This window comes from Anolis sagrei, chromosome 11, assembly GCF_037176765.1.
Source record: "Anolis sagrei isolate rAnoSag1 chromosome 11, rAnoSag1.mat, whole genome shotgun sequence".
Taxonomy (NCBI): domain Eukaryota; kingdom Metazoa; phylum Chordata; class Lepidosauria; order Squamata; family Dactyloidae; genus Anolis; species Anolis sagrei.
Genome location: NC_090031.1, coordinates 19,885,842 through 19,895,874, shown reverse-complemented (window position 1 = coordinate 19,895,874; position 10,033 = coordinate 19,885,842). Strand labels below are relative to the sequence as shown.

Genomic DNA, 10,033 nt, shown 5'->3' with positions numbered 1-10,033 from the left:
CTGGTGGTCCCTAGTCAATGTGGTCCCTGATTAAATTGGTCCCTGGCCTAGTGGTCCCTGGACAAAGGGGTCCCTGGTCAAAATGGTCCCTGGTCAATTTGGCTCCTGGTCAAAGTGGTCCCTGGCCTAGTGGTCCCAGGTCAATGTGGTCCCTGATCAAATAGGTCCCTGGTCTATTGGCCCCTGGTCAAAGTGGCCCCTGGTCAAAGTGGTCCCTGGACTAGTGGCCCCTAGCCTAATGGTCCCTGGTCAATGTGGTCCCTGGTCAATGTGGTCCCTGGTCAAAGTGGTTCCTAGTCAATGTGGTTCCTGGTCAATGTGGTCCCTGGTCAAATTGGTCCCTGATCAAAGTGGTCCCTGGTCAAAGTGGTCCCTGGACTAGTGGTCCCTGGTCAATGTGGTCCCTGATCAAATCGGTCCCTGGCCTAGTGGTCCCTGGTCAATGTGGCCCCTGGTCAAAGTGGTCCCTGGTCAAAGTGGTCCCTGGTCAATGTGGTCCCTGACCTAGTGGTCCCTGGTCAAATTGGTCCCTGACTTAGTGGTCTCTGGACAAAGGGGGTCCTGGTCAATGTGGTCCCTGGGCAATGTGGCCCCTGGTCAAATTGGTCCCTGGCCTAATGGTTCCTGGCCTAGTGTTCCCTGGTCAATTTGGCCACTGGTCAAAGTGGTCCCTGGCCTGGTGGTCCCTAGTCAATGTGGTCCCTGAATAAATTGGTCCCTGGCCTAGTGGTCCCTGGACAAAGGGGTCCCTGGTCAAAATGGTCCCTGGTCAATTTGGCTCCTGGTCAAAGTGGTCCCTGGCCTAGTGGTCCCAGGTCAATGTGGTCCCTGATCAAATAGGTCCCTGGTCTATTGGCCCCTGGTCAAAGTGGCCCCTGGTCAAAGTGGTCCCTGGACTAGTGGCCCCTAGCCTAATGGTCCCTGGTCAATGTGGTCCCTGGTCAATGTGGTCCCTGGTCAAAGTGGTTCCTAGTCAATGTGGTTCCTGGTCAATGTGGTCCCTGGTCAAAGTGGTCCCTGATCAAAGTGGTCCCTGGTCAAAGTGGTCTCTGGTCAAAGTGGTCCCTGGTCAAAGTGGTCCCTACTCAAGTGGTCCCTGGTCAAAGTGATCCCTGGTCAAGTGGTCCCTGTCAAAAAAGGTTGGGAACCACTGATCCAACCAATTTTTCAAAGACCTAAATTTTGAGGCCACTCTTTGGATTTATTGTGTTTTAATTGGAAGGTCCACTCTAGCTGGGTTTTGCTAAGCGTTCTTCCATCTATGAACCTTCCCCTCCAGCCAGGCACTCTTCTTGAGAAACATTTTTTCGAGAACAGCGCACTTTTTGCGTAGTTCCTTCTCTCTAGACAACAGGAACGCAAGGACTTTGCTCCGAGCGGTGCCTCTATCCTCTTCTTCTCTCATTCTTTGTTCGACCTTCCAGGTTCTGGTTTCAAGTTTAGTCGTTATCTCTCTCAAGGTACCCAGAGTGCCTTCCAGATTGAGCAAAGCATCTGTGACAGCTTTCTGGAAGCGTTTCCTTTCCTTCTCCATGTCCTCCAGTTCGTGATGTAGCTTTGCCAGGTTCATAGCATGTTGGCTGGACACAGCAGAAGTCAGCGCAGAGACAAGAGGGGCTATGCTTAGCTCGGGGCCATTCAAAATGGCTTTTCCAGATGAAGGCTCTGCAGGGATGGATGTTGGGCCTTCTTGAGCCTGCACTGACATCTGTTTCCTAACAAGCACAACGTTCTCTCCTGCTTCCATCCTAAGATGTGAAAAGGATGTCAACAGCTGTTCATGAACAGTAAGAACAAAGTTGCCCAGCAACTACAATTCCCATGATTCTCCCAGAAGCCACCTTCTATTCTTGCTTAATATTATATGGCAAGTGGATTTTAGCTGTTAGATTATGACCTCAGTGTTCAATTAGCCAATGGGAGAGCTGTTCATGCAAACTGATTTGCATAGGAGAAGTTAGAAAGGAAGAAACCTTGGAAACCATCTGATCCAGATTTCTGATCAATTCCATTCTACGTGCGTTTGTATGTTTATGCCTTGAAGTCACCTGCCAACTGATGGTGGTCCCATTAATTTCATTGGATTTCTTTGGCAAAAAAATATTGAGAGATAGTTGGCCAATCAGATGGCTTTGTAGCCTCTTCTTAAGTACACTTCCAGCAAACGAAAACACTCATAGAATCATAGAATCAAAGAGTTGGAAGAGACCTCATGGGCCATCCAGTCCAACCCCATTCTGCCAAGAAGCAGGAATATTGCATTCAAATCACCCCTGACAAATGGCCATCCAGCCTCTGCTTAAAAGCTTCCAAAGAAGGAGCCTCCACCACACTCCGGGGCAGAGAGTTCCACTGCTGAACGGCTCTCACAGTCAGGAAGTTCTTCCTCATGTTCAGATGGAATCTCCTCTCTTGTAGTTTGAAGCCATTGTTCCGCGTCCTAGTCTCCAAGGAAGCAGAAAACAAGCTTGCTCCCTCCTCCCTGTGGCTTCCTCTCACATATTTATACATGGCTATCATATCTCCTCTCAGCCTTCTCTTCTTCAGGCTAAACATGCCCAGTTCCCTAAGCCACTCCTCTAGGGCTTGTTCTCCAGACCGTTGATCATTTTAGTCGCCCTCCTCTGGACACATTCCAGCTTGTCAATATCTCTCTTGAATTGTGGTGCCCAGAATTGGACACAATATTCCAGATGTGGTCTAACCAAAGCAGAATAGAGGGGTGTCAGGACTCGGTTTCCTGGCCTTGGACGTTGGCGCAAAAAACCGGATTCCTGACATGGAGAACTGATAAGGAATTGCAGCTGGTGGCCTTGGGAGGGCCGTTGGTGGTTTTGGCGGGGAATATTGCGCGGGATCTTTGTCAGGCGGGAAGAGGGGATTCGAATGTGGGGGAGGGTATATAAGAGTTGACTTGCGTCCGTGTGCCAATCCTGGCTTTCATTGTGTATATGCATCCAGTAGTAAAAGTTTCCTGATTGATTACGGATTGGCGTCCTGTGTCCTTTCTGGGAGCGGCTGCTGTGAGCTTACATTAAGCCAGGATTCCTCGGTGCCATCCCACGGCTGTGGTGAGGTACCCCTATGCAACAGGAGGAAGATCCAACGGAGGGGGGAGAACCAGCCTCCCCTTTCGAGAATGCGGAAGAGGAGCTGGAGAGAGTGAATGCCTTGGCTTCATCGACTGCGTATGCCCAGCCCAACGGAGTCACACAGAGGCGAGTGAAGGGGGCAGAGGCAGCAACGAGAGAAAGCAGCGGGCTAGAGTTTCCCTCCCCCCAGAGGTTGGATTTCCTGGAGGAAAAGATGGCATCAATGGAGACCACCCTCGCAATGATGTCAAAGGTGATGGAGCGGCTGGCCCCACTGTTAGAGGAACCACCACCCCGAGGGGAATCGATGTGGAGCGCGGGGGAGAGGAGTGACCGGGGACTCGGGGCACGTCCAAAAGCGCAGACGAGTTGGAGGGCCGCTGCGGAGAGCGATGAGGAGGAGGAACGACCCCGGGGACTGGCGTCCCAGCAGACGTTCCTGGTGCCCCCGGCCGGAGCCGGGCGCGGCACAGGGCGTCAGGAGTTGCCCCCGGAGCAGAGAGGGCTCCAGGGAGGGCCACCGCGAGCGGAGAACCGGGAGAGGCAGCCCCTTCTATACCAACCTAGGAGGGAGGAGCTGAGGATCGAGTTCGGAGGAGAAGCCGGGAACCTCGCATACTTCCTGACTATGGTGAGGGGATATCTAGAAGATAACGCCCTTACTTTCGGGTCAGAAGCAAGTAGGGTGCGAGCAGTGGGCGCAGCACTGAGAGGGGGAGCAGCGGAGTGGTACGTCCAGCTCCACGCCAGGCACGACCCATGTTTGGGATCTACAAGGCGATTCCTGGCTGCGATGGAGGCGCGCTTCAGGGATCCGCTCGAGAGGGTCCGGGCAAGGGAAAAGCTGCAAACGATAACCCAAGGACATCGCTCCGTGTCTGAGTACGTGGAGGAATTCCGGTTGAGGGCGGAGAAGGTGCCAGAGTGGTCCAATACCACCAAGGTCCAAATATTCAAAGAGGGCCTGCGGAAGGAAATCTTGACCTGGGCACTCCATTGTAACGATCCGGAGGAGATAGGCGCATGGATTGAGCTGGCCGGCCGCATCGAGACCACCTTGGCACAGGTCAAGAGGCATCAAGGAGCGGCGCCGCAGCAGACGAGAGCAAAGGAGGAGAGTCGGAGGACGGAGAGAGGCACGGTCGGGAAAGCCCCAACCGGAGGACCCAAGGAGCAGAGGGGCGGATGTTATGTATGCGGTCGCCTTGGCCATCGGGCTGCCGAATGTCGGCAAAGGAAAGGGGGAGAGTCCCATTTCCCAAAGTTCAAACTGGCTGCAGGGAAGAGAGCGGAGGAGAGCCCCCCTTCTAGGGCCCCAGTGGGAGATCTGGTGAGTCACAGTCCAGGAATGCTGGTGTTCCCGATCAGGCTAGAAGGGGAGGGGAAGTGGGCCAGCTGCAAAGCCCTCATGGATTGCGGCTGCTCAAGAAACATTATGACCCCAGAATTAGCAGACGAACTGAAATGTGAGAAAACCCCCTTGCAGAGCCCCATAGCATTCTCGCAGCTAGATGGATCAGTGGCGGCTGGAGCCCCGGCGCGATTTGAAGTGGGGGAAGTGAAATGTAAAGTGGGGAGCTGGGAAGGCAGCATAACCTTTGTGGTATCCCCTATGGCTACTTACAATGTAATACTGGGGATGCCATGGTTAAAGGAAGCCAACCCACAAATCAATTGGAGGGAAGGCAGCATGACATTCCCGAGCGAAGAAGAGGGGAAGTGTTGCAAGGGGGTGGAAAGCACGGCAGGCGGAGTGCAGGAAATTCCCCCTGAGTACAGAGACTTCGAGGATGTCTTTGACGAAAAGGAAGCAGATCAGCTTCCCCCCCCTAGGAGGGTCGAAGTAAAGATTGAACTCAATGAGGATGCTAAGTTGCCCAGGAGTAGATTGTACCCAATGTCGGTCAAGGAGATGGAGGAACTGAGAAAGTATATTGAAAAGAACTTGGCCAGAGGGTTTATAAGGCCATCCGAGTCACCCTTGGGAGCCCCAGTGCTGTTTAGGCACAAAAAGGACGGTTCGTTGAGACTGTGCGTGGACTATAGGGGGCTGAATGCAGTGAGTACCACCAACAACTACCCCATGCCACTAACCAAGGACTTGCTATCGAGGTTGTCAGAAGCAAGGGTGTTCACGAAAATTGACTTGATCGAGGCCTATCACAAGTTGCGCATAAGGCCTGAGGACAGATGGAAAACGGCGTTTGCCTGTGCGCTGGGACATTTTGAATATTTAATTTGTCCGTTCGGGCTCAAAGGCTCTGGATCAGCATTTATGCAAATGATTAATGAGGTGCTACACCCACTATTGTATCGCGGGGTGTTTTGCTTTGTGGATGATGTAATTGTGTTTACCCGTGATAGACGATCTCATGTCAAATTGGTGAGAGAGGTACTCCAGAAATTGAGGGAGGCAAAACTGTTTGCAAAGCTATCAAAATGTGAGTTCAATAAGGAACAGATAGACTTCCTGGGGTACCGGATATCCAAGGGAGGGATAGCAATGGATCCGGCAAAGGTGGAGGATGTCAGGGGGTGGAGCCCTCCCCAAACGCGCAAACAGTTGCAATCATTCCTCGGATTTGCAAATTTCTACCGGGGGTTCATAGAGGACTTTGCGCAGATAACATTGCCCTTAACTGAACTGCTCAAAACAAAGGGAAAGGGGGAAACGGTGAAAGTGCGATCCCCGGGGGCGAAACTAAATTGGTCAGCAGAGTGCCAAAAAGCTTTTGAAGAACTGAAATGCAGGTTCACTGAGGAACCAGTGTTAATCCACCCCGATTTGACCAAGCCATTCATAATCCATTGTGATGCATCAGATTGGGCTTACGGGGCGGCCCTGATGCAAAGAGACCCAGAAGGGAGGTTGAAACCCTGCGGGTTCATCTCAAAAAAGTTCAGCGAAACCGAACGAAACTGGCCGGTGTGGGAGAAGGAGGCTCTGTCAGTGGTGAGGGCTCTAGAAACGTGGAGGCACCTACTAGAGGGAAGCGGCATCCCCTTTGAAGTATGGACCGACCATAAAAACTTACAATACCTCACCTCACCCAGGCAACTGTCAGCAAAACAAATAAGATGGGCTCAGTATTTCAGTAGATTTGATTTTAAGCTGCGGTTCCAAAAGGGGAAGCAAAATGTGGTCGCAGACACGTTGTCGAGAATGCCGGAGGATGAAGGGAGGGGGCGAAGCCCGAAGGGGAGCATATTCTCAGAACGGCAGTGGGGCATGGCAGTGCAAACACGAGCGCAAACAGAACGCAGCCAGAGGCTGGTGGGGGTTGAGAGCAGAGACGGAGGATGGGAGGAGGAGATAAGGCAGGCATGCAGGGAGGATGAGTGGCTGGAAAGAAACAAGGAAAAGGTGGAATGGAAGAATGGGTTGGGATTTGTACATAGAAAGTTATACATCCCAGGCAACCTGAGGGAAAAAATGATGGTCAGATGCCACGGCAGTAAGGGAGCGGGACACTGGGGAGTAACGAAAACCCTAAAAATGTTGGCACGCCAGTGTTGGTGGCCAGGGATGAGGAATGACACCAAAATGTATGTATCCCGGTGCGATGCGTGTGCACAGAGTAAGACAACCCCACAAAAACCAACGGGGTTATTGCAAAAGGTGGCAGAACCATCACAACCGTGGAGGGTAATTGCTATGGACTTTGTGGGCGAACTCCCAGTTAGCCGAGGTCAACGTTACATATGGACGGTAATGGATCTGTTCTCAAAGCAAGCGCATTTCATAGCGCTACCTAAATTACCATCTGCAGAGAAATTAGCTGAGCTATTTATCAAACACATCTATCGGTTACATGGTTGTCCGGACCAGGTGATTAGTGACCGAGGGGTGCAATTTACGGCCCGGTTCTGGGAAGAGTTCATGCAGTTGATGGGGGTGGAACGGACCCTGAGTTCAGCGTTCCATCCCATGACCAATGGGGGGGTCGAACGCACGCAACAGACCTTGGGGCTGTTCCTAAGGACATACACAAACCAATGCCAAACCGATTGGGCCGATTTACTCCCGTTTGCAGAAATTGCGTATAATGGAGCCTGTCACGCATCCACAGGGAAATCCCCCTTTGAAATAGTGTACGGCATGGAAGTAACCCCTTTACCCAAACTGCCGAGTTGGGGGGAAGAGCTGGGGGGAAAGGAAGGATGGCCTGACAAAATGAAGGCGAACTGGGAGGAGGTGGCAAAATCACTACGAGAGGCCCAACGAAAATATAAACTGTTTGCAGATCGAAAGAGGAGGGAAGGTGATAAGTTGGAGGAGGGGGATTTAGTATGGCTGAGCACAAAAAACCTCAAGCTAAATACCCCCTCTCGGAAATTGTCTCCCAAATATATTGGTCCCTTTAGGATTTCTAGCAAAATAAATGAAGTGACATATACTCTGAAACTCCCTAAGACATTGGGGAAGGTACATCCAACATTCCATTGTAATTTGCTAAAGAAATACCAAGGCCCACTAGACAAAGAAGGGACATAATGGTGACGTATGTTTCCCTTCCAGGAAGAAGAAGAGGTGGAGGGGGATATTATGTCAGGACTCGGTTTCCTGGCCTTGGACGTTGGCGCAAAAAACCGGATTCCTGACATGGAGAACTGATAAGGAATTGCAGCTGGTGGCCTTGGGAGGGCCGTTGGTGGTTTTGGCGGGGAATATTGCGCGGGATCTTTGTCAGGCGGGAAGAGGGGATTCGAATGTGGGGGAGGGTATATAAGAGTTGACTTGCGTCCGTGTGCCAATCCTGGCTTTCATTGTGTATATGCATCCAGTAGTAAAAGTTTCCTGATTGATTACGGATTGGCGTCCTGTGTCCTTTCTGGGAGCGGCTGCTGTGAGCTTACAGAGGGGTAGCATTACTTCCTTAGATCTAGACACTATGCTCCTATGCTCAATTGTTTCCATTGAAGTGTCCCCAAATATTATAGCATGTACCTCTGGATTTATTTATCAGCTTGTCTCCTATTTCCATTCATTACTTGTAACTAGCCACTTTGTCTTCTCCTTTGCCAGGAAGCCACCAAGGAAAGTTTTCCTAAATATATATGCAAATGCTGACCATCTGTTTGGCCTTTCGACTGACCTCTGACTTGTCTGGATTCGGTTTCAATCTGTTTGCTCTCATCCAGACTGTCACAGCCACCAAGCACCGGTTCAGGACCTGAACAGCCTCCTTAACAGTAGTTGGAAAGGAGTGACAGAGTTGGATGTCATCTGCGTACAGGTGGCATTGAACTCCAAAACTCCAGATGATCTCCTCCAGAGGTTTCATGTAAATGTTAAACAACGTGGGAGACAATACTGAGCCCTGTGGGACCCTGCAAGTCAATGGTTGTGGGCGTAAACAGGTTTCTCACAGCAACACCTTCTGAGAACAGTCATAGAATCATAGAATCATAGAATCAAAGAGTTGGAAGAGACCTCATGGGCCATCCGGTCCAACCCCCTGCCAAGAAGCAGGAATATTGCATTCAAATCACCCCCGACAGATGGCCATCCAGCCTCTGCTTAAAAGCTTCCAGAGAGTTCCACTGCTGAACGGCTCTCACAGTCAGGAAGTTCTTCCTAATGTTCAGATGGAATCTCCTCTCTTGTAGTTTGAAGCCATTGTTCCGCGTCCTAGTCTCCAAGGAAGCAGAAAACAAGCTTGCTCCCTCCTCCCTGTGGCTTCCTCTCACATATTTATACATGGCTATCATATCTCCTCTCAGCCTTCTCTTCTTCAGGCTAAACATGCCCAGTTCCCTAAGCCGCTCCTCATAGGGCTTGTTCTCCAGACCCTTGATCATTTTAGTCGCCCTCCTCTGGACACATTCCAGCTTGTCAATATCTCTCTTGAGTTGCGGTGCCCAGAATTGGACACAATATTCCAAGTGTGGTCTAACCAAAGCAGAATAGAGGGGTAGCATTACTTCCTTAGATCTAGACACTATGCTCCTATTGATGCATGCCAAAATCCCATTGGCTTTTTTTGCCGCCACATCACATTGTTGGCTCATGTTTAACTTGTTGTCCACAAGGACTCCAAGATCTTTTTCACACGTACTGCTCTCCAGGAAGGACTGGAACCACTGAAAGACAGTATCTCCAAGCCCCATTCCCGCAAGGTGTCCCAGAAGGATACTGTGGTCTACAGTATTGAAGGCCGCTGAGGTGTCGAGGAGAACCAACAGGGAGACACTCCCCCTGTCCAGGTCCCTGCGCAGATCATCCACTAAGGCGACCAAGGCTGTTTCAATTCTGTGACCTGGCCTAAAGCCAAGCTATTATTTATTTTATTTATTTACTGTCTTTGTATACCGCCTTTCTCAGCCTATCGGTGACTCAAGGCGGTTTCCAACAAAACAGTATACATAGTAAAAGGTAAAGGTAGTCCCCTGACATTACGTCCAGTCATGTCTGACTCTGGGGTGTGGTGCTCATCTCCATTTCTAAGCCGAAGAGCCAGCGTTGTCCGTAGACACCTCCAAAGTCATGTGGCCGGTATGACTGCATGGAGCGCCGTTACCTTCCCACCGGAGCGGTACCTATTGATCTACTCACATGTGCATGTTTTCGAACTGCTAGGTTGGCAGAAGCTAGGGCTGACAGCGGAAGCTCACGCCGCTCCCCGGAATTGAACCTGTGACTTTTCGATCAACAAGCTCAGCAGCTCAGTGCTTTAACCCACTGCGCCACCGAGGGCTCCTGTATACATAGTATCACAATACAATTTAAAAACATTACAATTACATAAACCACAGCAACAATGAAAACAACATCATTGGCGTCTCCTTATTGTCAAGCATTGTCCGATTCCATCGTCAATCATCAATTTCCTATATCATTTATCCATATTCGTTACTCTGTGTTTGTGAACGCTTGCTCAAACAACCACGTTTTGACTTGCTTCCAAAATGTTAAGAGGGAAGGAGCAGATCTAATCTCT

The 10,033-nt window shown here is 50.7% G+C and overlaps 1 protein-coding gene across 1 annotated transcript; it reads right to left on the bottom strand.

The window, feature by feature from the left end:
* Positions 1-1,243: 1,243 nt before the first annotated feature.
* CCDC182 (coiled-coil domain containing 182) lies at positions 1,244-1,747 on the bottom strand. Its single transcript, XM_067472240.1, has one exon. It carries the CDS (start codon positions 1,745-1,747, stop codon positions 1,244-1,246), a length of 504 nt encoding a protein of 167 aa, XP_067328341.1.
* Between the last annotated feature and the right edge of the window lie 8,286 nt (positions 1,748-10,033).